Source organism: Strigops habroptila, chromosome 12 (genome assembly GCF_004027225.2).
Source record: "Strigops habroptila isolate Jane chromosome 12, bStrHab1.2.pri, whole genome shotgun sequence".
Taxonomy (NCBI): domain Eukaryota; kingdom Metazoa; phylum Chordata; class Aves; order Psittaciformes; family Psittacidae; genus Strigops; species Strigops habroptila.
This window is the reverse complement of record NC_044288.2, coordinates 15,183,134-15,210,960: the sequence shown is the minus strand read 5'-3', so window position 1 is coordinate 15,210,960 and position 27,827 is coordinate 15,183,134. Positions and strand designations below refer to the sequence as shown.

Below are 27,827 nucleotides of genomic sequence, written 5' to 3'. Positions count from 1 at the left end.
GTCTGTCTGGCTAGAAGAAAAGTCCCAGGTTTTGTTGTTCGTTAAACAAAAATCTAAACATTTTGCACCTTTAATTCCTTAAATCAAACAATTTGTTAAAATTAACTTGTTAATTGCCAGGTGGTTTAAATGGGCAAATTCATTTGATGATGCATCCCCATTGATTGTATGTGTCCTGGGTTCAGCTATAGCAGTCATTTTTCTCCTGCTTAGTAGCTGGTGCAGTGCTGTGTTTTTTAACTTTCAGCCTGGGAACAACGCTGATAACACCGATGTTTTTAGTTGTTGCTAAGTAATGTTTATTCCAACCAAGGACTTTCTCAGTCTCATGCTTTGCCAGGGAGGAGGGGAAGCCGGGAGGAAGCAGAGACAGGACACCTGACCCAAACTAGCCAAAGGGGTATTCCATACCACAGCACGTCATGCCCAGTATATAAACCGGGGGGAGTTACCCGGAAGGCCCAGATCACTGCTCGGGTCGGGCTGGGTATCGGTCGGCGGGTGGTGAGCAATTGTATCCTCTCCCCTTGTTATTTCACTAATCGTTATTATCATTGGTGGTAGCAGTAGTGGTTTTGTGTTATACCTTAGTTGCGGGACTGCTCTTATCTCAACCCGTGGGAGTTACATTCTTCCCATTCTCCTCCCCATCCCTCCGGGAGCGGGGGGAGGAAGAAGGGGGGGGGGAGTGAGCGAGCGGCTGTGTGGTTCTGAGTTACCGGCTGGGCTCAAACCACGACAAGGTAAGGTGAGATGTGATGAGTGCTACAGCAGCTTTGACCTCAGACATGAAGTCATGTTACCATATATTTCACCTGGCACATTTGTCAGTTCTTTGTCAGCCCCTGGCTCTAGTGGCTCTGATAAGTTTGGGTTGCTCCACTGAGTTACTACCAATGCTTGAGTAACATCGCTGCAGTGGGATGCTAGGGATGAATTCTGAATATACGTGTACGGGTGGGCCTATAGTCAGATATACAGTGAGGAAAGCTTGTGGGCTTCCCTTCACAGTTACCTTCTTATTCCCAGAGTAATGTGACTTGTTTTAACACATTTCTGCTCTTCTACTTGCCTTTGTGCTGCTTAACATGTTCATTTTGTTCAGTTTCAGAAGCATCAGTTCAGCGTTGAAGCAACAAGGCTTAAATTAGTGGAGGCTGCTAATTACGTAGATAAGGTGAGATTGGGTGTGCGTGAAATGAGGAAAACAAAGCACAAATCTTGAATTGTGAAAAATGTGACAGGAAAACTGCCTTACTGTGAGTGAGAATAATGCTTCAGCGGTTTTCCCCAGTGACCTGGGGAGTGAAGAGCATCTGCCAAACAATTCTGTTATTGGACATCAGGGACGGGCTGGGGGAATCTCTATTCCTTACCTTGGAGCCATCATAAGCGTTAATACATCTCTGTATTAACTGTGTTACCTAAATAATGCTTTTTGACAAGGGACTAAGGTATTCATTTCAAATTGTCTTGGCAATTTGGCAACTAGAAATCTTGGCAACTAGAGCTGGAAGGAGCCTCCAGAGGTCATCCTTGCAGTGGTACCCAGTGCTACTTTTTGGTTCCACTCCCTTCACACTCACCTTCTCCCCGTAAACTCCTTCCACCATGCTGCCTGTGAAAACTTGTCTGTTAGTACTTGACACGGGCAACAGATCATTTCCTTCCCCTTTTCAGGAATTTTGACATATCTAAAGATAAACATGATGTGAGGCTCCAGTCTTCGTTTCTCTTCTTGTCATTCATTTAAAAATGAAAGTTCGGCGTCTCTGGTTCAATCAAGTTTAGGTTTGTGAGTGGTGCACATTTCTTTCTGCAGAGCTCCATCACAGCATTGCAATGCATTGCCAGAGGGAGCATCTTCTCTGGACATGTGTATCTGTAGTAACAGTTAGCAGGGTTCATACTCAATACTTAAACCTGGTAAAATAAATCAGTGGTGCTCATTTTGTCATCTCTTTTCCTTCCTGTATCTTAGTTTTACAGATCCCTGAATATCCGGATTGCCTTGGTGGGGCTGGAGATCTGGAGTAATTGGAATAAATGTGATGTAAGTGAGAATCCCTACTCCACCTTGAAGTCTTTTCTGGCCTGGAGTAGCAAGGAGCGGGTGCACAGAAAACACGATAATGCCCAACTCATCACGTAAGTTTATTTCTCCTCAAATAAACTGCTTTTGACAAGTGGTTTGGGTGGGTGGGAAATCAGTATGTGAGATTATATCACTCTAAGATTCAGAGTGGCAAATTTACATAGACACTGCTCAGCCTGTATAAAGCTCTGGCACCCAGAGCACAACCATGCTAGGAAAAGTGGAGGTCCCAGGCTATGCAGCAGTCTCCATACACATGCATCAAAGTGCATCAGCCTTATTGTGTGTGTGTATCACAAGCAGCTGCACATGATCTGTCACAGCTACATGTAGATCTTCAAGGAAAACTGAACCGTAAACAAGAGCTGTAAAGGGGTACTAAACCCTTTGTGGAAGTAATTCATTCCTAACTCAGCCCACTGAGGCACAGGTGACATGGTGCTGGGAAATAGCTGATAACCTGCAGCTCACCCTGCTGATCCCATTAGGGCCAGTAGCTATGACCAGCAATGCAGATGTCATTGGAAGATCTCCTTACCTCTTCCATGGTAATTCCTCCACCAGTAAATAGTGGCGAGTAAGGAGAAACCTGCAGAACTGAAATGCAGTTTCCCTTGTTTTGTTTGGCTGGTTTTTGCTTGTTGGTTGTTTTTTTTCCCTTTAACATTACTGTGTTTCTTCTTCACCTAGTCATGTCCTGAGCGCAATTTCCAGGGCTTCCATTTCAGACATGATGGCAGGGATAATGCAGAATTCTGACTCGCCAAGTAGGAGCCAAGCATGGCAGCACCTCAGAGATGTTGCCTAGTACTCTGTCAAGTCCCTGAATCCCAAGCTGACAACTATCGGGCTTATGGTAAATTAAGTATTCACAAACAGTTCCCAGTTAAGGATCCAGAAATAGTCTTTTCTGCGCTTCTTGCAAAGCTCAGCAGGAGCACTTTTTGGCACCAGACCATTACAAAAAATAGGATTGGCTGCTTGTCCCATAAACCAAAGTTGTAGTCCAAGAAAAATAGGTCTTAAGGCTCTGTAGCTCTGCTATAATGTCCTATACTTGAAGATGCTACTGAAGAAAATGTATTCACCTCACACTGTGTATATGTATGAAGCTGTGGACTGAAGGATGTGTTTCTCTGCCTTGCCTTCTCAAGGGCCTCAGTGCCATTTCATGGTCTTTCTTTTCTGGGTTGATTTTAGGGGTGTGCCCTTCCAAGGTACCACAGTAGGCTTGGCTCCTGTGATGGCCATGTGCTCTGATTTCCAGTCAGGAGGAGTAAACATGGTAAGTAAATGCTAATACCAAATATGAAGTTTCTTTCCAGCGGTGAATGGATAGGATAGATGTCTCCTAAAGCTCAGGAAGAAAATATTTCCCATGAAGGCCTCTAGCTTACCTGCTGATAGGCAGGAATACCTTCAGTAGATGTTTTCTACCTGTAGTAATGAGAAGTGTGGCATACCCCATTGACTCAGGACAGGCACAGGTAAAATGCTGATATGCCTCTTTGACCTTGCACAGGATCACTCTGATAATGCCATTGGTGTTGCTGCTACCATTGCCCATGAGATGGGACACAATTTTGGCATGAATCATGATTCAGCTGGCTGCTGTAGTACCCCTGCAGAAGATGGAGGCTGCATCATGGCTTCAGCAACTGGGTGAGTTCATCTTACATGATCTTACAGGGAAATGCAAAGGGCTTCATTACAAAAGCCTTGGTGGAGCAAGAGCTAGAAATGCAGACTGATGGTGGGTCTGTTGCTGTCTGTTGGAGCCAGTGTGTTTATAGAGAAAATACTGCTGGGCAAACCCTGGCTAATGTATCAGTAGCAATTTGATAAATTCCTAATAAATTTATCCTGCCTAAGATTGGCCTTAGGTAACACAGGTACCTGACAGCATTTAGAAATGGAGATCTAAACTGTCCAATAAAAAGGAAAATTTTCCTATCTTCAGTCCTGATAGTCTGTCTCGGGACCCTTCTAGCTCCTCATCAGAGTTTGTGCTTCACACTCTGTCCTACCAAATGATCCATCACTCCAAAGCAAGCTCAATACATATAGACACACATCCTTCTGCAAAACCTGGACTGCCTATTGCCAGCAGGTACAGAGAAACAGGGGTGACCGGAACATCTGTGACCTTGGCAGAGTTTTACTTGGGTTTCATTTCTGTGTTGCACACAAGATGCATAGATAGGTCATTGATAGGGTTTCTAAAGCGTCTGGTACAAAAGCTTATGTGTGTTAGAATGTGGTAATAAGAGGAAAAAGGATTGCTTCAGGAAAGAACTGATTTTTATTAAAAGGCACTGTAAATAGGGCTATATTTCTAAGTCAGAAGACATGAAAACAGATTGACTGCATGTTGTAAGAATACTGCTTGGTTTCAGTGAGCCTCAGAAAGCCTATGTTTAAAAGGAAACAGCTGGATTTGAGAGAAAGGAGAAGTGAGAGTGACTGGAAACCCACAGGGATCCAGCTTCCATTTTTCAGTCACGTAAAAACGTCAGATGAACCCATTCACTTAAAGCCACATTTCTCATTCCCTCTCAAGCCTTCCTCCTTGGGGTTTAGCAGGGAATTTTCTCCATAGATATCTTCTTTAATGTACATTATTTTCTCCAAATAAGGAAGAACATTTAGGTGAGAGGTGAAAACATCGTGGCGTGCGAGTAGAACACAAAACATGAACACACAAATTCATGGTCATATATAGAGTGCATAGCTGCTGGCATTGTAGCAACAGAAATTAATAATTCACGTAGCAGAAAATACATCCTTTGCAATAAGACAGTAGATAGGAAAAAGGAAATGTTATCTTTAGCAGTTAGATTCACAAGCAGTTATTCACAGTCCGAATGCTGGATTCTCCAGCTTTTTCAAGCCGTTAAGAATAAGCCACCGCATCAGTACTGAGCAGGTGAGGACTGTCATGCTTGCTAGCTACCAAAGTCAAATTTAACATATTTTGCTTCAATAAAGTTTATCTTTTAAGGCCACTTATGTTTCTAGGCAGTCTTGCAGTGCAATGTCACCTTATCTTCAAATGTAATCCAAATGGATCTGATTTTGAACAGGCACACAAAACAACCATCTGCTTTAGCACAGTATTATAGACTTCAGAGAGAGAACTGTGTCCTTTGGCACTTGTCAGGATTTCAATGCACCTCTTTTTGGTTCTCTAATCATTGCCCAGATCTGTCTTGATGTTTTTCTACGCTCTCCACATTCAGGCACCCGTTCCCCAAAGTGTTCAACCGGTGCAATAGGAAAGAGCTGGAGAAGTATCTGCAGTCTGGTGGAGGCATGTGTCTTTCCAATATGCCGGATACCAGAAAAATGTATGGTGGAAAGAAATGTGGAAATGGCTACTTGGAAGAGGGGGAGGAGTGTGACTGTGGAGAAGCGGAGGTAACAATTGCTCAGATACAGCCATTTGGGCTTTAGTGGGACACTATGATTTTATTATGTACTTTGCAAATACAGTTATGTGATATGTAAACAGCTTTTGTGCAGTAGACATGCATACCTTCCCTGTATGTAGGTGTATATGTAAATGTAAATCGAGGTTGTAAAGTATCATGTCTAACTGAATTCATAGTGTGTAGCACAGTGCGTCCCAGAACTCAGGGATGGTGTAATCCATGGCTGAACAGAGGTGATGAAAACTTGATTTAAAAAAGAAAAGTGATCTTAGATGTTCATATAGATGATCTACATATAGATCTTCTATATGTAAGTCCAATTTACCTACGGCTCCATTCCTGATAAGGGTGGAGCTTCTCTTAGCACTGCATCTCACTTTTCCTAGTCCATACTTTGACCAATAAGACAAAAGTGAGCTGGAACCCGCAGCCCAGATTTGCCGGATGTAAGGAGCAAAGTCTATAGTATCCAGTCAGTCCAACAGAGGATACAGTTATGCAGTACTGTAATTCAGTACATGCTGGGTATTATGAACATATTGTGGAAGGAAGGGTGTTACTTTGTGTGCATGTAATTCATCATGTGTGAGAACAGATTAGGATCAGCCTCACAGTTCGATACTTTGGCACATTCCTGTCTTGAATATCTGCCTTTAAACTTCACTGCATCTCTCTGTCTTTCAGGAATGCGACAACCCCTGCTGCGATGCCAGAACCTGCTCCCTGAAGCTGGGTGCCGAATGTGCCCACGGCAGCTGCTGTCATCAGTGCAAGGTGGGATCTCTGGGTTTTCCTAAGAGAAGAGAGAGAATAATGGTGGTGGAAGTGTAAGGCTGAAAAATGGAGGAGAAAGGGGAGCAAACACAACCAAACATGGAGTTCAGCTGCTCACCTGCAAGAAATGGTCTGATTTTTAGATACAACAGCTACAATGCAATCAAACTAGTGGGGTCCTTTCTTCTAGCTGACTAACTTAGTTGATAATTTAAGATGAGCTGTGAATGCTGCTGTCTCGCTGCTTCTCTTAAACACTTAGGGCTGGGATGAATCAGAATGAGTATTTCTCTCCTTTGGCTCTAGAAGAAATCTAGACAGAGCAAACACTTCCTCTGGGGATTAGGCTGGATGCTATCTTTGCTCTGAATCCTCTTTTTCTGGGATGCAGTTGGATTCCTTTAGCCCAGGTTCTTGATGAAGAAATGCTAGCAGAGATGATTGTATACATATGACCACTATAATTTTAAATCTCCGCTTTCCTTACAGAGGCTGGTTAAAATGTGTTTCTGATTTTGGAGCCAAAGATCTCAAGCTTTGTCAACAAATTAACTCAAAAATGAACATAGGCAAACATTTCTCTGAAGCTCAGTTTTGTGTTTGCACGTTTAATCTGTTCTTTTACTGACCTATCCTGGGCACATGGAAAATAATGTTCCAGGAATCTACCTGGACTCACTTATTTCACAAGAGACTTGGAAAAACCTCCTGAATGTAACTGTGCATGCCCTTCTGTTCTCCATGTCTATGGTGGACAGGACAAGAATGAACTGGATAAACTTGTAAGCAAGTTACTCATTAGGAAAATGTCTCCAGCAGAAATGACAGCAAACAGTGAAACAAAATTCCCAAACAGGGAGGGTTTTGAGAATAGATTACACAAACATCTGCCAGACATGGTTTAGTTAAACCAGATCCTACCCTAGGGTAGGGGGAGATGGAGCAGTGTCCCCTTGAGATCTGGCATCCTTATTTCGTGTGCATGATCTCATCACTACCTAGGGAAGGGATACAGTCATTAATTTGATTTTACACAGCTCACCCACTTAATGAAGTTATAGAGTCATTTGGATCACTGCTGACCTCAAAAAGCCTAAGATGAGGTGGATATAGAGACACATGCAAGATTTTTTCTTATCTACAGGGATACGTTGTGCAAACATGAAACCACAAAGGAGCCAAGCAATAATTCAGTCTTTTTCGCTTTGTATCTTTTTAGCTGATGTCTCCAGGAACTCTCTGCAGGGAAAGAGCAGGACTTTGTGACCTCCCAGAATACTGCACTGGCGAGTCACCGTTTTGCCCCTCCAACTCTTACCAAATCGATGGGGCTCCCTGCGATGGAGGAAAGGCCTATTGCTACAGTGGCATGTGCCTCACATACAAAGACCAGTGCATACAGCTGTGGGGGCCTGGTAAGGACACTGCTTGCAGCAAAATGCACCGTCTTTTGAACTGGCAATATTATGTGGCATCCTGCTATTATTACCCTGTGTAAGGCAGTCGTACCTTCCATACCTGTTATCAGTAGCAAAGTCTGGGGAGCCTTTTCTTCTGCCTTGCTTGCTTGGAAGAGCAGCAGAAATTTCCCATATTCAGACCATCCCAGAGAAAGAACAACTGAGTGGTTGGCATGGAGTGAGGTGGGCTGCCAGGCTCCACAGCCACATGAGTCTCTTCCATGCAGGAGCAAGGCCAGCACCAGATGCCTGCTTTGAGAAGGTTAATGCTGCTGGAGACACCTATGGGAACTGTGGAAAGGACATCTATGGCAACTACAGGAAGTGTGAGATGAGGTAGGAAGAGTGATAGCCAAGAGTTGCTCTTGGGAGATATTTTTATATATTACAAAATTATGGGCCAATAGATAAAATTAATCCATGTTTTAGATTCATTACCCTCCTCTGCTTCCTGGGAAACAAGTAGTATCCCTGTTGGACTTAGAGCTCTTATGAGCTCTTCATACTGAAGCTTTAAGATTTTCCCTGCTTTTTGCATTTTAAAGTATCTAGATGATATTTTTTCAAAGTAGCAGAAGAGGGATTTACAAATCTATAAGCTAAATGTAGCTTTTAAAGTGAGACAGAAACTTCTTAGTCATATTTGTGATTTTGTTGCGGCTGGCTTACCCATGGTCACACTGAAATAGTGCCATCAGTACCCGGCACTGTTGCTTGGGCTAGCTCTTGGGAAGTGCTTGGTCTTTTGCCATTGAGCAATGACTCAACAGTGCTGCTTTAATTCACATGTGGAGCTGATGCCTACAAAATGTTCAGCAAGCCAGAAATAATCACTTTAGCCTTTCCTTTGAAATCAGAGATGCTAAATGTGGGAAGATCCAGTGCCAGAGCTCTGCTTCCAAACCCCTGCAGTCCAATGCAGTGGCCATAGACACAACTATCCTCATGCAGAGGACAGAGCTGAAGTGCCGAGGGACCCATGTATACAGATCTGACAGTGAAGAAAAGGAGATGCTGGATCCTGGCTTGGTGCTGACAGGAACAAAATGTGGGAGCCATCATGTAGGTACAGTCCTGCCTGTAATGGCTTTTGGGGAGGTTCAGGATATCACTTTTCCATCTGGAAAGTGCTTTGTGGTTATCAAGCCATTCATTTCTTATGTCTAATGCCTTTCTAGGGGATTTTTACAACAATTTCTTAGAGGCTTCTGAGAAGCAATGGAAGAATACACACCAAAGGCCATACCTTAAGTCTTTGCCGAATGAAGGCCAGGGCCGGTGTTGAATTTGGTATTTGCTGGTTGGTTGACGTTGTCTTGCTTAAAGGTGAGACACGCTATAAGAAATCAAGTCACCTGAGAGCTCGCTCAAAGACTTGCCACATGGGCATGACCAAGCTATCATCTTCTGAGCTCCCGCCCCTCTCTCATGTGTGTTAGCTGGGATTTAGGGTAGTCATTATGTTTGCTTGGGAACCAGGTTAACTTCATGGCCTGTTATCCTTCCCGGGGTATTACTTGTATTGTCAGTGTCTGGGACTCCATAAGTCACAAAACAACACAAGGGAGTAGTATGGTACATAACCCAAAGAGCTAACGCTGAGTTTTTGGATCCTTTCTCTACAGGTTTGCTTTGAGGGACGCTGCCAGAACACATCCATCATCTTTGATTCTGAAAGCTGTAGCAAGAAGTGCCATGGTCATGGAGTAGGTGTCTTCCTTTTCATCTCCATTTCAGACTAAAGCAGCATGGGCTGCTATTCATCTGTGGATGGTTGTTCAGCTCAGTTCTGATACCCCACTTCAGTTTGCTCTGGACTTCAGCTCTTGATTATCAATTTGCTCATTCCTTTCATGTTTGATGCATTTTATGGTCTGTGGACTAAAGTCTCTGAGTCTTCCTATTCTAGGTCTGCAATAACAACAAGAACTGCCACTGCAACCAGGGGTGGGCCCCCCCATTTTGCAACAAACAGGGAAGGGGCGGAAGCTTGGACAGTGGTCCCCCCATGCCCGAAGGTGAGTAGGACCAATTCTACTATGGTGGCACTTCAGGAGGACTTGAATTAGGTGGGGAGCAGAGAGTTTTCCATTTAACAAACCCTACTTCTTGCCCTCAGGCCCTTCAGCAGTCGCGATAACTCTTGCAATCCTGGCTCCCATTCTGTTTCTCATCATCGTGTTTTTATTCTACTATCTGAAATGCTGGAATAAATTTGCCATCTGTTCTCTCAAGAAGACCCCACAGTTCAGGTAAGTTGTCAGCGCTGTGCCTTGCCTGCCTGCATCCACTCCTTTTCAGTGTCAGGACAGAAGAGAAATTGCAAAGGCTGTGAGGAATATAACTAAATGGGTTTGTTGGTATAGTCAGCATTTGCTTCTCGTTTTCTTTACTTCGGTTAAAATATAATGGAAAATACAGCAAAGGAAAAGGAGGAGAAAATACCAAGGAAATAACACTCTTTCTCTCGTTGTCAGTGACACCTCTGGAAATGGGCACGCGAACCCTGCCTTCAAGTTAAAAACCCCGCAGGAGCAGAGGAAGGTAGGGGCAAGGTCACCTTCCACCTCCCTGGGGAGAGGTGCAGCTGCTCTAAGATGTGGCATGTGGTTCCCTCTCACACTGCAATTAGGGAAAGGATGGGAAAAACAGACATGGGATTTAGGGTAGTCGTTATGTTTGCTTGGGAACCAGGTTAACTTCATGGCCTGTTATCCTTCCCAGGGTATTACTTGTATTGTCGGTGGGAAAAACAAACTTTCACCCATGGCTGAAAGTCAGTGAATGTAGTATTTATTTTTAGTGATTTCCCTAGGCAGGAGCTGGGATTTGACCAGACCTGTGTAGCCACTTGTCTCTCCTGATAGATCCTTTTCTGTCACATCCCCATCTCAAAACTGTACAAATTGCAACCCTGGGTTTATTTACATGCATCACTCAATGCTAATGCCTGAGTTATTCTGTTCTCTTGATTCCCATTTCTGCCTCGTGATCCTAAATTGTCGCAGTCTATCTAATCAACATATACTGGTGTTGCAGGCAGTATTTTCCACTATGTGGCTCATAGACTTCTTGTAGATCCTCAAAAGTGTAGCAGAGAGTAAACCAGTGGTTTGAAGTGGAAACACCTAACTCTAGGGATTTGTGGGTCTTCTGCACAGGTGATTGGCTTCCCTGAAATCCCATCAAAACCTCCTCCCCAGCAAGCTCCAGGGCTCCGAATAAACATCCAGCAACCACCCACCTTCTCCACTGGCTACATGTGTGGTGCAGGGCAGCCCAATGCAAAGGACATTGCCCGTCGGACACCCCCGAGCAGACCAGCACCTCCTGCTCCCAGACCCACCGTCTCTCAGGTACGGGGTTGTGCTGCTGTCCTGCAGATGTGGTTTGATGTAAGGTTTGTTCTGAGAGTGAAGCCTCTCACCCTGGTGGGGGTGTAGGAGTAATAGTACTCACTAGCACATGCTCCATCTCGCCACAGGTCAATCACTGGTGGTCCTCCTTGCTTTGTAGTTTAGATGACAATGACCATTCTAGCACACACAATTACTTTTAATTCAGGTTCCCCAACACCTCTGACCTGGAGCTGAAGTCAGGTAGCTTGGATCACAAAGCAGCATTTACTTTACTAAACATTTTAGCTGCAAATCAAATAGATGATGTGCCAGGAACTAAAGAACTGTACAGATATTTCCCTGCGCAAGCCTAGCACGGCTTCTCTTACCATTTGTGTGTATTTTGTCTCCTGGAAACAAGCCCTTTTGGGATTACCAGTCAATGATATATCTGAGGTTCAGTACTGAGTACAGGATCTCCATGCTTTGGGATGATCCCGCAGGTATCTTGTATTTGGCCATTCCTGGACTAGAGCCTCAGGAGCCTCGAATTCTGATGTGGAGCAGAAATGGGATGCATGTCGCATAGGAAACATTAGACTTAACCCCGACTGACCCCATCTTATGTCAGCATCCTGGCCACAGGTTGTTTTGAGTGTTATAAGGAAAGGGTTTTGATTTACTTCTTTTGCTAACAATTTTGGTCTAAGCTTAGCACAGACCCCACATTGTTATGGAAAAGATGGTAAATCATTCAGACTGCCTTAACTCCATTTTACCAAAATATTTCCCTACTAACTTTGTTAGGTTAGGGCCAGCAAAGAAGCCAAGGGCTCAGTTACAGGATAGCAGGAGGCTGGCTCCCAGACAGTCTCTCTCTGAAGGATAGAGAGGAAAACAAACCCAAAATACTTTAGTGAATGGGATTTGTTTCTAGCTCCATTGTTCCTGTGAACTGCCGGCACTTCAGCAGGAAAGAAAACTGAAACAAAAGCCGGAAGCTGGCTGTAGTCAATAAGGAATAGGTATCCTTCCCAGCTGTTTGCTGACAGGTTCCCCACAATCTCCACTGTGTTCCCTCCTCAATGCATCCAGTCTCTTTTTCTCAGTAAGACCTACTAGATGGAACAATTTTCCTAAGATTTCCAAAAGAAACCTTGCCATTTCTGGGTTGGGGGAGAGCCACAAGGTGTGGAAGGTACAGGGGAAATAATTAATTTCACTGTTTGCTAGTGTCAGTGTCCTTCCTAGACGTTTGCAGTATCTGCCAGATTTGCTCTTCTGCTATTCCTGTAGGAGCAAATAGGACCTGGTAGTTGGTGGGATTTAGCCTGCCTAGTCTTTCCTAGAGTCACAGGGCAAGGTCCCTGGAGAGCAATGGATTCCCAAGCATTGGCTGATGCAGCCATCGAGCATTGCATTTGTGTGTAGTCTAAGGAGACTGCAGGGGTTTTGGGTGCCCTCCAAGTTGTGAGTGCAGCTGTGTTTATTAAATCAACACCTGTAAGCCAGCGGCAGCTTGGAGACTAAGCAACAACAGGCAGTTGGTTCTTGAGTGGGTAACTTCTCCCCAGGGGCATGCTTTACACTGAAACTCATTAGGCGAATGGAAAATATAATGCTCCAAGTATCCTATTAGGGACAGCTGTGTGCACAAACAAAGTCATAACTGATTGTAGGTGGGTGCAGAGCTGCGTGTGTTTGTATGGGCACACATATGTATACATGTATATAGGGTTTACAGGCATTGTATTGGCGATCTTATAGTATGTGTGTCTTAAGTGAATCAATAATGCAGCTGATTAAAAGGCTCTGGAACACTGCTTCCCTATTACTTGTGAAATTCAAGGCTCAAAACTTCTGGGTCCTCTAGTAGCCAGAATGTGACATGCTTTCAGCCTGCAGATCCATTTAGAAGGCAGAGCAAGGTGGAAACCCTGCTACCCTGTTTGGTTGTCCTCAGTTTGAAGCCAGCTGCCCAGCAGCCTAAAGCCATCGGTCTTCATGAAACTTGATAGGTGAAAAACTCCTGCATGTTGAGAACCATTAATCACCTGTGTAATATAATAAGCCACAGCAGTAGCTACCTGCGCTCCCCCCTTGCTTTAGAGAGGATGAGGTCTTTGCAAGCATGATTTTACCTGTGTCTCTTCAGTCCTCTGTCTTGGGCAGGGATGCTACAAGCTAAGTTGTGATGGGGACTCCTGCCTAGTCTGTAAGGTTTCTCCTGTTTTTCATCATGCATCCATTAGATTGTAATACTGAAAATATTATCTCTGTTTTCAGGCTGGGCATCTGTCCAGGCTGAGAATTGAAAACTATTTCTTTCTTGTGTAGGATATTTCTAGGCCCCGGCCACCACAGAGAGCTTTGCCAGCTGATCCTATCCCAACCAGACCCAGAGCCTGGCCGAGGCAGAGCTCTGCCATCTCACTGCCTCCTGCACACACCAGAACCCCAGGACGACTCCAGCCTGTGGCAGAGGTAGGCACTGAGCACAGTGTTGGGAAGCACAGCAGCGTTCCCTCGCTACTGGGGAATAAAAGTGTTCTGAAGGGAGTAACCTTGGTATCATACTGCAAAACACCTTCATGCACAACCCCAGTGGGTGGAAATGGAGAGGCTGTTGGGTTGGTCGCCTTTATTGCAGGGCAATACATTTTACCCAATCCTTATTGCGTTTACTGAGTTAAGCAACACAGTTAACTCAGTTCTCTACACCCCTGAGCACTTCTTTGGGTAAACATTTGGGAGAGTTTCCTATGTGATGTGTCAGGGTGTGAATGCATGTGAATGGAGACAGGCTTACCCTGGCCGGCTGTAACATCAGCTCCAGGAGAAGGAGAGGGCAGCAACTGCTCTTTCATCAGTGCTCACTCCTCTCCCTTTTCCCTTTTTCTATCTCATCCAGAATACGGGTGTCAGGACGGCTGGAGCAGTGAAGGTCTTGAAGCCAGGCTCCCGTGGGCACTCGTGAAGCAGTCTGTTCCTGGCTAGCTCTTACCTTCACAGGGGACTGGATGGCCTTGATCACCCAAAAACCCATTCACAGCCGCAGGCAGTGTCTTGGTTCCTCTCCTCCAGCCTCCCCTGTTTCCTGTGTGACTCAACAATCTGCAGTCAGGCTTGGCAAGGAGTATCCCCAGGAACTGCACTGGTACATGCCAAGCTGAACTCAACCCTCTCTGCTGATAGCCTTTTCCGTGTAGGAATGACTTGTTTATACGGTATTTAAATATTACTGTGCAATATCCAATGCCAGGATGGGGTGATGGGAATTTCACGTGTTTCTAATCAGTTATTCAAGTGTCACCAGGGAGGACAAGTTTGTGAGTGCAGGTGCTGGCTTTGATGGACTTTCATGTAAGACCCAGCCCTGTTGATTTCCTCAGCCCATCCACGCAGCTGCAGGAGCATAGGTTGGTGCTATACAGAAACCACTGCCTCTTGGGAGAGCAGAAGGCAGCTGTTGAAAACTTACTTTGGCTTATTCTCAGTTTACAGTGGGTGGCAAATGAGGCCACAACAGGGAGCATACCATGAAAATATTCCTGGTTAAAGTAATTTGTGGGTCACTGTGGATTTTGATTAGCTTTAATAGAGTGGATTATTTTCCCAATATAACCATCTTCACCAACAGCGCTGCAACCTGCCTGTCCTCCAGCACTCGCTTGCCTTGCCTTGCCTTGGTGCTGTAAGACAGGAAAGCATCCCCAGTGCAGCCAGTGTGCTCTCATCTGTGGCATTGGGACACAGTCAAGGTACGACAGGGAAATTCTCTGACAAGGGTGAATAGCCAGAAGGAAGCTCAGCAAAAGCCAGTGCTGAAACCTTCTCTCCAACATGCGGTACCGTGGATCAGTGACATTTTTGCACGTGCCTCCTCAGGCTTCAGTCTGTGCTGAGCAGTAGTTCAGCATGGGCTGTCTGCTCCTCATACTGGTGAGAAACTTACCTTCAAATTGCCCAGGTGGTAAAACAGCAGAAATACTATTGCAACACATGGTGCTTTTGTAAGGCAGCTCATTTACTCCAGGTTTTTTCTCCAGTATGTGGATGGAGAGAGCTGTCTGTGTGCACTTTAAGCAGCTGATGGTTCTGACCCTGAGGACCCTCCCTTATGACTTTCTTCTTTTTTTTTTTCCTTCCAATAGTTCGGGCTTTTTTACATTGTTTTTTTTCCCCAGGATTTTAAATTAAGGCCTTTTGTTATGCCAGATTTTTTCCCTTTTTTTTTTCCCTTGAAACAATTTCCTTGGAGAACATAGGGAATGCTGGAGCTACGGTTACAACAGTTCTGTTGTGTCTGATTTATTATGGACAAATCCTCAGCCATTGCTGCTGCACATGTGAGAAACTGTATTATTTGCATAAAGAAAAGTCTTGTCTGATGGTTCTTTCCCAAAGCTCCACTGATTGGAAAAACCCCCCCAAAATATAACAAAACAGATAAGCCCCAAGCACTCATTAAATGCGCAGTTATATGTAGCAGTTAAATGACTCAAACCATACTAGTTTTTGCAACTTTACTACCTCTTTCTCCACAAGGAAACAGTACACAGGGCATGTCTTGAATTTCTCATTGATTATTCCTTGTCTTGACCATTTTGTTACCTTCTATATGCCTGGAAAACAAACCAACCTATAATACTTCTCTCTGAAATAAGGGATGGCAAGTGAAAAGACATCAGCTTTCTAATCTTTTTATGTCTTTTTCTGTAGTTGGAATATATTATAAACAACCTATAATCAAATAACCCCCAAATTTGCTGTTTCTTGGGGTGCAGCTAATGTTGCTACATAATGGTATGTTTTACTGCTCACAGGTGGAGCAGTAGGCTGGGCACATACTGTACATACACTGTAGTAGTACAGCTTCAACCACAAGAACTTGATCTTGTATCTGAGCCCTCACTGAAGACAGCAGTAGCATTCTGCTGCCATCAGTGATCTTTATCAAATGGCCGCCAAAAAAAGTCTACTAAAACTATTTTCACTGTATTTTATGTGATCAAGCTTTTAAAAATGCCTAAAGCTCAGAGAACATCTGCATGTGCCCAAACGCTAATGGAAAACTTTATTACTGGAATATCACAAAGTCTCCAAAAGATAGTTTTAAGTAAATCCTTTTAAGTTTTCATATATGTGGAAGTTGAGTGAATGAGAACAGGGAACTGTGGGAGGAGTAAAGATGGTGAAACCTGATTCTTTTTGAAAGAAAATGTTACTTGGGAATATATATACGAAAATACATCTCACTTTCTCCTGTGTCCATATATTAATGGTTTACAATAATGTTCTCTATGCAAATACTTGAAGAATGCAATTCATTGTGCCTTTTGCCTGGTTTTAATAAATTTGTCAGTTGTCATTAACAAGTGTGTGTGTCATTAATCGCTGTGTGCCATTTGGTTACCTCGGTTCAAACCTTCATTTTACATGTGGCATTTGTCCACAGATGGCAAGATAATGGAGGAATGACTTTTATGAAATGCAGCTCTAGGCAGTGAGGAAAGAGGAGTCCCGTTTACAGTCTTTTTCTAAGGTTAGATGCATTAGTCATTATACCAATTAGAATGTCAAAAAGAAGCTCGAGCGAGTTACTTGGATTATTTTCTACTACCAAAGGAGGGCGCTGCTGGTTTATTCTCTGCCCAGATGCTGTTTCTGCTGCACGCAGCTGTCCTTCAGCCTGTTTATCCTTTAGGGCCTCACCAATAAGATCAGACAAATCATGAAAAACTTTCAGATCCACCTGCAACGGTGGGGTTTTTCTAGAAAAAGCCTTTATTTCGTTTTCCACATTCCAAAAAAATAGTATTGAAATGTTATTACAACAAGAGATTGCATATTCCCACCCCCTCAGCCCCATGCTGCATTCACCCAGTGATGCTCAGGCCCAGGTATAATCAGGTCAGCATTTCAGACAGCATCAGTGGTCCAGGGCTAAACCAGCCAGAGCTGCCTCTGGATTGAGCCAGTCTGGCACAGCTGGCTCCGGCTTTGCTGCTTCCTGTTTGGGATTTGCTGTGAGCAAATGGGCTCCGGCCTCCCTGTGCAGCAGGACGGGAAAAACTTTTAACTGCAGCAATACCTTCCTTTTTCACCTTCCAGCTCAAAATGATATTTCTCCCATCTCTTCATTGTCACCACTGACAGAAATCCAAGCAGGTTTGGAAGGTGTGCCATGTCCAAGAGTCCAGGTAACATCCCTACTGTATTGAGAAAGACAGAGAGGCATGATCAGGACCACTCTGGGATAAACTGCATCCCTACAGCTCCACAAAGCATCACCCAGTTGTGCCTGTTTGGCTTTTATCACACAGCTCATACCTCCCTCTAAACAACAAAAGCAATAAAGCTTTTGTGTTTAAATGATAGCAGGAAATGTCACGGGACTCAAAGAGTTGGGATGCTCTTCAAGGTCAAGACATTTCCTAAGGAAAAAAGTACTTAAAATTTACAGACATTTGGTCTTTCAGGCTGAAAAGATTTTCACAGGACACAAAATCTTGAAGACAGTGGCAGTGTTCCTCCTAACATGGAGTTTACCTTTCCAGAGCTCCCCAGCCTGAGCAGGGGCTGCCCCTTGCTCAAGTGAGGTCCAGATTAGGCCCAGGGGCTTCACCAGCCACATCAACATGGCCTGGGCAACCAAATAAAAGCCCACATAAAGCTAAGTAACACTGTGCTGCAGGGAAACTCCTGCACCTCACAAAAAACAAAAGCTGAGAAAGATTTCTTTGCCATGGCCCTAGAAAATTATTTCATGGGTCCTGCCACTGAGCCTGAGTGAACACCTATTCCAGAATTCACCACATTTTGCCCATATTCACCAATATTCTTGTCCCATATTTGCAGAGCAAGTAATTAAAGAAGGATGAACAGAGTTTGAACAGAATGTGTGCACCACTCAGTCCTTGTCTCTTACCTTTGTCAGAGATACTGGTGTGTATTTTGGAGTTCATGCAAGTGCCTAGAAAGAGGGGAAAAACAAGAAAAAAACCACTAATCAATGATTCAATCAGGGCCTGGAAATAAACACATCAATGGCCACCCGGGGAAGGAGTACAGGAGTAAATGTTGGAATTCCCTGCCAAGGATAAGAGATGCAAAGCTCCTCTCCTCAGAGCGAAGCTTTCTCCCAGGAGTAGCGTATTTCAAGAGGATTTTCATTTCCAGTGGCTGCATGTATTAAAGCCCAGTAAGGATTAAACCCACCCCTTGCTGCCACACCATAACAAAGATCCAATCCAAAAGCCCAGAGAAAGACTTGGCTTGACTTTACCAAGCTTTGGATAAGACACTGTTGGTTTTCTTTTCTGCTTTTCCTTTTTTAAATTGCTCACTAGCATCCAGAATATTGACATCAACCCATTCACCCAACCTCCAGACCCTCGCATATAACATGCTAGGTGTAGATCATGAATACTTTGGGTTTATCCTCTGGGGCGATGCTGGAGTTGTCCACCTCTATTAGGATGTTCTTGTCATCTCGGGTGACTGGTGCTTGCTGTCCACTCTGGAGGACCTGTGGTAGATTCCCTAAACTGACATCCATGTCTTTGAAGGCATGGAGTAAAAACACTCCCAAAATGATGGTGAGGAAGCCACAAACTGTTCCAATGATGTCAACTACAGTCATGGTGACCCACTCCTTAAAGAGGATGACAGAAGTTGTGATGACGATGGTGGTGAACAGCACATAGTAGATGGGAAACACCAAAGATGTGTTGAAAATGTCTAGAGACTTATTGAGGTAGTTAATTTGTGTAGTGATGGATGCCACCAGTGTGACGACTAGGATCCATGTCAATGGGTGCTGCAGCACAGGCTGGCCAGCAAAGAAGCCCTTGATGGCAATACCCAGGCCCTTGACTGAGGACACGGAGAAGGCACCAATAACAGAGCAGATGGTGAGGTAGATGAGGATGTTGCTCTGGCCATAGCGGGGTGCGAAGTAGAAGATCAGGAGGAAACAGACAGCCAAGAGGATCGCAGCATAAGCAAGGAAACCTGGAAGAGGGAGAGAAGTGACTCAAAACTGAGCGGTGGGCATGGGGAGCAGTACGTGCTGCCCAGCCTCAAGAGAGAAAACACAACCTCCATATACCTGGTTCTTTCAGCTTAGAGGACATTTCATCCAGAGTGGTGACCTCCTCATCCTCTGGGGCATGTATCACCATCACGGTGCTGCCCACAAGGCTCAGCATGCAGCCCAGCTTTCCCAACAGGTTGAGCCGTTCTCCAAGCAAATATGAAGACAGGATGGCACTGCATAGAACAGAAGAATGCCAGCTGGTGCTTTAAAGTCCTTTATAGAAGGAACAGCAGCTTAAATATGGTAAAGAATATCTTTGTGTGATATAAGAACACAAATTTGGAGTAAATTTGTTGGATTCCAGGGAGTTAATACACGATCACATTGCATCTACTGACAGCTGAACCTGTAGAAATACAGGTGTGATCTCCAAATCACAGCTCATGTATCAGCAAGGTGAGGAAAATGCTGAATGTGTTAGCACATCCTCAGAAATATTTTCAAGGTCTACAGATTCAGACCTCAGCTGTTGGCTATTATTAAGCCTTTAGAGCCCAAGGAAATAACTTCTGAGAAAAACAGAGAAAAAAAACCCCAACCTAACAACAAAAGAGTTACATTAATTGTAACTACATCATCAGAACTATTAAGCCCCAGAGAAACTCTAAAGGTACTGGGGCTACAGATATATCTGCAGAAATATCTAGGTGTTGTTCATAAAAATTTGGGGCAAAAGACACCAGAGCAGTCCTAACTCTCAGTTTGCTCATGCATTTCATTATAACACTTTCTACAAAGTCTTCCATACCTGGAATCATGTATTTTGATATGAATCGCCTTCTTAAAAACAAACAAAATAGGGTTTCAGCCCTTTTAACAACAGACAGAAATATAAATGCACAACATCAGAGCCCCTAAAAGCCTAGGAAATAAAAGGCAAATGACAGAGTTTAAAAACAAGCCTGACATTTTTGACCCTTTTAGATTTTGGTACTGTTCACTATGAGAACAAAACAAAGCAAACAAATAAAACCTTGAATTGGCTAAAGAACTGTAATAAAGAAGAAAATAACACTGACATTTGCAATAATTTATGTCCCAAAAGGCATGCTACTTAATACATCAGTTTCCAAATGATCCCCCAAAAGGACAACAACTAGAAATCACAGGACACTTTTTCCTTTAGGCAGAATAAATCATATTCCCATCACTTCAAGTCTTTCTATCTTCCAAGACAAACAAGCAAACAAAAAGGCAAACTGCAAACTATAGACACATAAATCACCTTATGAGAACGCTCAGAGCCCCCAGAGGCGTAACAATCGTTGCAGGAGCGAAGGCATAGGCAGCAAAGTTGGCAGCTTCCCCTCCACCCACTAAACAAACATAAGAAAAATAAATAGCAGTGAGTTACAGCATACTTTTTGTGTTTTCTCTTGTGGGCTTGCAAGACAGCAGTTAGAGAGTGGTGTTTTTTATGCAGAGTTCCATGCTACTACTAAACAGGGCCAGATAATGGGTGCAAATCTATTACAGATTAATACAAGCAGAGAGGCATCCCTGGAGCCTGGCACCACACAGAGCTGGGCTGGGGGTGCCAGGGCTTGGCCTTGTCACAGCTGATCCATATGAGCTCATTAACACAGGCAGCTGCAGCATGTCTGGGTGGTTAATGAGGGGTGGGCAGTTGTGGGAGCTGCAGTGCTGGGAAGCAGCTCCTCACCTATAAAATGTCTCTCCATCAAGCTGTGATGGTGCTCTTTGGCTGAGCTGTCCTTGTTCTCTGACCAGTGAGTATTGTGTGCTTGCTTATGGGTTGTGTTACAGTGGTTGTGCAGCAGGAGCTACAAGGGCAGAGCAAGCTGGGGGGTACCTGGAGCTGCTGCAGCAGTGAGAGCCAAAAAAGACTGCTCTGAAAAGCTCTCATAAAACCTGCTGTTCTCTGCACAGCTATGATTCCATTTGAGAAGATTCTGTAATGTACAGCATCATAAAAAAAGGTTTTAAGGCTGGCTCTAAGGGAAAGCAAGCTTTGCTCAAGAAAGGAACTGCTACCAACACCACCTTATCACCCTTGTACTGCAGCAGTAACCTTTCCCAGAAGCCCCAGGCATGCATGGGAGGCTGTTTGCCCTGTGCCTGGTATGCAGGCAGACCATCCAACTGCCTTATTAAAACCTGGCCTTTCATGCATTTAATCTGGTAAAACTGAGCTATCAAGTCCTACCAGCCCTGCAGGAAGATGGGAGATTCTGTGTAGCTCACTGCTTTCCTTGAGGTGCCTCTGCTGAGGATGGGGGATCTTACCAGAAAAAAGGCTTTAAACCACTAGATGCTGGACTCATTCTACGCCTGATTCACAGGGACAGACCCTGGAAAAGCTGAAAACCCAGGGAAGCAGCTTCTACTTACTTGTTAGCAAGCCAGCCCACCAGAGCCAGTCCTTTAGGTAGCCATGGCCTCCGTCTCCTGGGGAAGCAAAGCACACAGGTATGGAGGAGTTAACAAACATGTTCTTCAGAGCAAGAGAGGAGAAACATAGCTTTGGAGAAGTACGAATTGCAAGAGGAAGAGTGTGACAAAGAAAGCTTCCTGGAAGGACAGAATATGCAGAGATTCTGTCCTATAGGGAAATTACATTGAATCAAGGGATTAGCAGAAGCCGGTACTTAGGGCTGGACAACACAAATACAATAAAAGCAGTGGTTTAATCCTGGGTGGCAGTGGACACCTATTGCCCTGAAAGTTATTGGCCTGGGATGCAGCCTGCCTTGAAGGGCTTGGGGCTGCCCTTCAGCCCTGGGAGCTGTGGCCATCCTCACCAATTCATTGGGATGCATCGGCCGCTCAGTTCATCAACAAACACCCCAGCTGAGCTCCCATGGACTGGTCATGTCTTGTCTTGCATGTTCCACTTGCCTGTTCCCTGTGCATCATCTTGGAGCAGAGGGATGAAGGATGGCCGCGACTGCTCTGTGCTGGGTGCCCCCCACCCAAAGACTGCTCTCTGGGATGCTGCTAGCTGCATCCTGCCTGCAAGAAGCCTGTGCTTCACCCCGTATCGCAGTGCCTCGCTGTGGAGTCTCAGCTATGGGCACTAAGGTAAGGCAATGAGTTTTTCCAAACCTTGTTTTCTAGGTCAAGTGAGGGTTATAGCTATGAAGGGTGAAAAGAGGAAAAAGCAGTTGGTTGCTCTGTGCAGGCATGTGGTGCCATAGTTTGTGTTGCTGTATGGTCGTGGTGAAGGCTCCCTGCGTCCTATCCCAGCGGTTATCTGCTCCATTTATACACTGCTTTGTATCATAGTTGTATCATAGGGCTGAGGCCTGAACTGTCAGAAATCCTAATGTTAACTTCATGTACATCAGCCACTGTGTTGACCGAGCATTTCTGATGGAAAAATGATTAATGGCATTTGAACAACTAAATGAAAGAAAATGTGTATATAAATGAAGAATGGACATACGGTGCTGGGAACTAACCCAGCTGTGGTCTTAATCCACACATTGTTAGATGTAAAGGGCTTGAATTTGCTGATATGGTGAACCCTGATTTTGCAGGGTCAGAGAGAGCCTGTGTTTTTCCTAAGTCTGACCTGACTGGTCAATAACAGCAGTGTTTGACCTGCCTTGGAGAAAAGCGATGTGCTCCCAGATAGCAGGGGTGAAATACTGGGACTGAGAGATTAAAGGGCAAGATAGGAAAAAGGGGAATGAAGAGGCAGACACAATGAGTTCAGGATGTGGAAAAATCTTTTGCTAGAATTCAGCTGCTTCTTGCTCCTCAACAAGTTCAAATGTTATACTTTGGTATGCCTTAAAAATTGGTGATTTATTTGCTGTTGGGGGTTTTTGTTCATTTTTGTTTGGTTGGGTTTTCTGTCATGAATCTCTAATTCCTGGTTAAACATCCTGAAAAATAGGGAGGGGTTTGCTCTTGTTTTATTCACTTAGCTCTGTTGTGGGAGGAGTTCATGGAGGGGAAGGAGAGAGGCATCTTCTACAGTCAAAACAATACTGGTATTTCATTGTGCAAATGTAATGGCAAAAAGCAAACCCCTTTGAGTTCAGCAGTTGCATGTGGTCAGCCTAATGGCAGAGGATGGAGATGGACTTGAGACTGGCCTGTGGCTCAGGTGCTGTTGGTAGCTTTGCTGGTTGACTCTGGACTCGACCCATGCCTCTATGTCCCCATTTGGAGACAGTGACATTTACTTCCTTTGTAAAATGAATTAAGAATTGTTCCTAGGCCAGAGCTGGGCAGCAGTAGTATTTTAATTATCATTATTTTGTTTTGTAGTTATGCAAGTAGGTCAGCTGCCAGGTAGGACTTAACGCTGCTGTTAGAGCTCATGTTTACAGTGCTGATGGGATGTGCCCAATTCCACAGTGCAATTCTGCTGTAGGCAGTGCTTCTCCACCTTTTCCCATCCATATATACGTGCACATATACACACATATCTCTCCCTAGGAGCTTGGTGCTAAAGAAAAGTTATCTACATGTTGTTGAGCAACATAGCTCAGAAGTATCCTTCCTGGAGACCACAAGCAGAGTTCACACAGATCACAGGCGTGCAGTCTTGCATTAATGAATGGCTTTTGCTAATGCAATTAAAGCACATGGGGCCTTATCCTTGTCTCAGTGGCTTGCTAGTAAAGCTGCCTAGTGCATCAGTAAGAGCAAGAGTGGGGTCATGGAGCTGTGCTGTTCTGCTCTGTGGCATGGTGATGACTTGCACCTTAGCACAAAGGGGCCCATTTCAAAGACCTTTCACACTGCCTCCTCATGCACAGCCCATGTAAGAGCTGTGATGGACATGTATTGTTCCTCTTATCACGCAGTGCATGCGACTTGCTATCTGCAGTGCGAGGCAGGAAAATAGTGCTTTCAGCTCAGCCATTCCAGTGCAGGGCTCTGTAAATTAGCTCCTCAGCTCCAGCACAGTGCTGATATCCAGGTGTTGCCCACAAAAATGCATCCACAAAAGGTCTTATTTATATTGCTGATGGAAGGCTGATGTGTATCCAGAGGTGTTCTCTTGCCTTATGAGTGCTGGAGTTCTGGGAACAGGTGGATCTCCCCCTTCTTACCCCCACAAAAGCCTTACCTGCCCTGGTGCCTCCCTTCTCCACCAGCCGTAGCAGCCCCTTCTTTTTGAGGATGACGCTGCTTCCGATGAGGAAGCTGGAGAAGACAGCCAAACCCAGGCCAATGTAGAATCCATAACTGGTTTCCAGCCGAGTTACCCAGGAGTTATTTGAAGTCCCATTGTCCCAGACAGGGTCAGCACTGCTGATCACTTGGCACACAACTCGGTGGGAAAGGCACGAAAGGGTGAGCAGGGACCCTGTGAGATCACCATGGAGATAAAACAGCAAATTATTGATATGACTATCAACAGTGCCTCTATTGGCCTTCGCACTCATTCAGATGTCCCTCTGAGCAGCCAACCAAGCTTTCACCAGAACAGCACATACCCACCAGCTCTAAAAAACTCAGGACACCTCTTCAATTGCGTATGGAAATGCCAAGGTGTTGAGCGATAGGTTTATGGTGCGCAATTCAAGCAGCTCATTGACACTGAATGTGCCTGCCAGTATGGAAAACTGGCACAGGCTTCCGAACTGGAAACTGGAAAACCACAAGGACCACTGTAATGAAATTTGAATTTCCAAATATTTATGCCAGAGTCTCTCCACCGAACTCCAATGTCATGAGTTTGAACTATGCCTTATCAACTCTCAACCTTGTTAATTCAAAGGCTCTGGTGCTTTCCAGCCAACTAATCCTTGCCTCTGCCAGCTTGCCAGCCTGTGGTTTGATGTGGAGTGATGCCAGTACTTTGTAACTGTGCATCTGTTCCAGCTCTGTGTTCTGAGCAGTGCCATGGGATCACTTGTAAAAAACAACAGGCTTGTCCCGGACTAAACTTTGATCTCTATGTTGTCTCTACTGCCTAAGGGGTTTATTTTCCCTATTTGCAGAGTGCCTGGGTGCTCATAAAGCACGCCAAGCCCTGCCAGTGGAGAAGGACTGAAAGCAGGCAGTTTTCTGCTGTTAACACCAAAAGCACTAACCCTCCATGTCTCTAGCCAAGGTGTGTTTGTGTGTGTGGGAGGGAAAATTGCAGAGTTTATTCCTACCCTCATGCCCCTACCACACCCAGCACATCTTTCTATCGCAATCTTCACTCCGAGTGTAGTAAAAGCAGCGTGACTGTGACCATGGGGAATGGAGCAGCCAGGTGGAGTGTCATAAAAGTCCCTTTGTAGGAAAATACTGTAATTTTCTATCTAAACTCATGTAGGAATTACAGAGCAAGTATTTGTCTTCCAGTGCAATGGCTGAACTGCTCACAGTCCTGCTGGCAGCTCTGAATTTTCCTGAACTGAGAGACTGGCTTAGTGCTTCTGCTGCTGCACCCCCTGTCCCTGGCAAAGCTGAGGATTTGGATCTGAACTGGATCCAAAGTTTTTCTAATGGAAAAAATACAGTGACTTTCTAGATGAGTTTCCAAAGGCTCCTTAATAGGGTTCTTTTCCAAGAGAAAAACATCCTTAATCGTCGAAATATTTCTTGAGGGGGGCATCTTGCCTCCTCGGTGGGGTAAAACTCTCCACAATGTGCTAGTGGGCACAGACATAAGGCAGTGGGATGGGGCGATTACCAAATAGATCAGGTAATTTTTAAAAGAGAAAAACTAAACCTCTAGCTTCTCTGTGTCTGCTATAAGGCTGACAGCACTTGCTGCTGGCAGAGCAGCTGCGTGTGGCTTGTGCATGAAGTGAGTTTTCCGGTTCCTATATAGACCTCGGAAAAAGGAAAAGAACCCCCAAGCCCAGAAAACCAGAGCAGTGACAGAGAACAGCCCCGATGCCGGGGAGGGTAAGACAGGGGAGCCGGAACGACCGCCATCTCCCCCCGAGCACCCACCGTTGCTGCAGCTGCTGTTCGCCTCCAGCGGCTCCATCTCCTCCGTGCTGCGGCCGGCTCAGAGCATCGCGGCGCCGCGGGCAGGAGCCGGGGCTGGGCCGGGCTGCCCGCTCACCTGCCCGCACACCGGCCCGCCCGGCTCCGCCTCCTCCGCGACGGGACGGGGTTGGCTCGGTGCAGAGGATGCCCGGGCAAGCCCCGCACCCTCCCCGGGGCAGACACCTCCGGCCCCACTGACTGCTCGGGGGCCGGAGGCTGGTGGCAGCAGCGGGTGGGTTCAGCAGCCTTTGCACAGGCTCCCCCGTCTCAACCCAAGCGCAGATTTCTCCTCTGGAGCGTGTTTTTCTTGCTGCAGTGCCTGGGAGAAGGTGTGGAAGCAGGAGGCTGAGCGGGTGATTAGGTGGGGGGGAGCCCAGCTACAGGGGTTGAGCATGAGAAATTGTTTGAATGTTTTGTTTGAAATTGTTTAAACATGAGAAAATGAGAGGGTAGATTTAGATTATCTAATAAGGAAGAAGTTCTTCTCTGTGAGGGTGCTGAGGTGCTGGCACAGGGTGCCCAGAGAAGCTGTGGCTGCCCCATCCCTGGCCGTGTCCAAGGCCAGGTTGGACAGGGCTTGGAGCAACCTGGTCTAGTGGAAGGTGTCCCTGTCTGTGGCAGGGGGGTTGAAAGTAAATGATCTTTAAGGTTCTTCCAACCCAAACTATTCTATGATTCTATAAGCTAAATCCCATACTCCTGGAGATACCTCCTCTTACCTAAAAGAGACTGTAACTGTGGTTAATATAGCAAGGAAATATTTCATAAAGTATCCTGTTGCTTCAAGCATTGGTGTTTATTATTCTCCACTTAGTACTATGGCTGTGTGCAGTAGGTTGTAGGACTGAAGGATGAGGTTGGAAGGCTGAGAAACACATAGAGGTCTAGAGAAGATGGATATATCCTAATGGAAGTTTTGTGGTGGGTGCAGGGTTCCTTGTGTTGTGTACTCACTGGGCATAGGCATGTTCTCTGCTGAAGGTCTGGCCAAATTTCCCTACTGGACATTCCTGATGCTTGAGTTGCAGTGAGAAAGGCCTGGCTCCAGGCAAAGGCGCATTTGTAAAAGCAGTATCAACAGAAGGTGAGCGTGTAATGACAAGGACGCTGTTGTGCTGTGAAGTTTTGTGCAAGGGGAGATCAGAGATACACTACTTCACCACCAGCAGCAGCTGTGATTTAAGACTTGGTTGCCTCCATGCTGAATCCCAGCCCTGAGCTCCTCCATCACTTACATTCATTTTACAACCTTCTAATTTTGACTGTTTGATTGGCAGGTCTCACTCATCATGGCCACATGATTCAGCCCATATGGCTGAATACAGCCACTGAATACAGCCCATACAGCCCCCATATGGGTGGCTGTAGCTCCTCCATCTATGCCCCATCCCATGCAGCTGAAGCCTCTCTTGCTAATACTAGCGTGTGAACATGTGGAGCATGTTGCACACTGTATGTTTTGCCTTCATCCCCACCCGCCTCTGCTGAGTCCTCCCTTCCTGTGTTTGTGCCCGGTGGCCGTGTGTATGTAGAAACCTACTGCCGATACAAAAGGCCTTTTGTTGCAGCACGAGCCATTAGCCAGATTTAGCTGTAGGTCAGCAGACATAAGTAAACCCAATAGCTTTTCTTCAGCAAGCCCACAATTACAGGTAGAAACGGTATCTGTCATAAAGGCAATATAAAGATGTAAGATCTGCAGGATCTGAACTTGTC

General features: G+C 45.2%; 2 protein-coding genes across 3 annotated transcripts in view; one reads left to right on the top strand and one right to left on the bottom strand.

Annotated features, from left to right (window-relative positions):
* ADAM19 (ADAM metallopeptidase domain 19) overlaps positions 1–16,473 on the top strand; it is a 33,351-nt gene extending 16,878 nt beyond the window's left edge. The window contains exons 8-23 of the mRNA XM_030503914.1: positions 1,106–1,177; positions 1,982–2,148; positions 3,296–3,380; positions 3,618–3,757; positions 5,335–5,512; positions 6,211–6,300; positions 7,520–7,715; positions 7,988–8,096; positions 8,618–8,822; positions 9,386–9,466; positions 9,670–9,778; positions 9,880–10,012; positions 10,238–10,304; positions 10,922–11,116; positions 13,436–13,582; positions 14,010–16,473. Coding sequence (XP_030359774.1) covers positions 1,106–1,177; positions 1,982–2,148; positions 3,296–3,380; positions 3,618–3,757; positions 5,335–5,512; positions 6,211–6,300; positions 7,520–7,715; positions 7,988–8,096; positions 8,618–8,822; positions 9,386–9,466; positions 9,670–9,778; positions 9,880–10,012; positions 10,238–10,304; positions 10,922–11,116; positions 13,436–13,582; positions 14,010–14,075 — 2,040 coding nt within the window. The 3' untranslated portion in view covers positions 14,076–16,473. The remainder of the gene's footprint in view (positions 1–1,105; positions 1,178–1,981; positions 2,149–3,295; positions 3,381–3,617; positions 3,758–5,334; positions 5,513–6,210; positions 6,301–7,519; positions 7,716–7,987; positions 8,097–8,617; positions 8,823–9,385; positions 9,467–9,669; positions 9,779–9,879; positions 10,013–10,237; positions 10,305–10,921; positions 11,117–13,435; positions 13,583–14,009) is intronic.
* A 400-nt stretch (positions 16,474–16,873) lies between these two features.
* NIPAL4 (NIPA like domain containing 4) lies at positions 16,874–26,227 on the bottom strand. Of its 2 annotated transcripts, XM_030503916.1 has the most exons (8): positions 26,073–26,225; positions 24,247–24,486; positions 21,552–21,608; positions 20,425–20,515; positions 19,212–19,372; positions 18,531–19,114; positions 18,038–18,074; positions 16,874–17,321 (listed from the first exon to the last, which is right to left on the bottom strand). In XM_030503916.1, exons 1-7 carry the CDS (start codon positions 26,107–26,109, stop codon positions 18,063–18,065), a joined length of 1,182 nt encoding a protein of 393 aa, XP_030359776.1. In that variant the 5' UTR covers positions 26,110–26,225; the 3' UTR covers positions 16,874–17,321; positions 18,038–18,062. The 2 variants fall into 2 exon arrangements, with proteins under 2 accessions (XP_030359776.1, XP_030359775.1); XM_030503915.1 differs by lacking the exons at positions 16,874–17,321; positions 18,038–18,074 and having other exon boundaries at positions 18,246–19,114; positions 26,073–26,227.
* Positions 26,228–27,827: the final 1,600 nt, after the last annotated feature.

What these genes read in the sequence shown, in the direction of transcription:
- NIPAL4 (XM_030503915.1), bottom strand. Translation starts at nt 26,109, where the DNA reads ATGGAGCCGCTGGAGGCGAACAGCAGCTGCAGCAACG. An exon ending in GAACAGCAGCTGCAGCAACG is followed by an intron (nt 24,487 to 26,072) that starts GTGGGTGCTCGG and finishes GTGATCTCACAG; the next exon opens with GGTCCCTGCTCACCCTTTCG. An exon ending in GCTCTGAGCGTTCTCATAAG is followed by an intron (nt 19,373 to 20,424) that starts GTGATTTATGTG and finishes TGTTCTATGCAG; the next exon opens with TGCCATCCTGTCTTCATATT.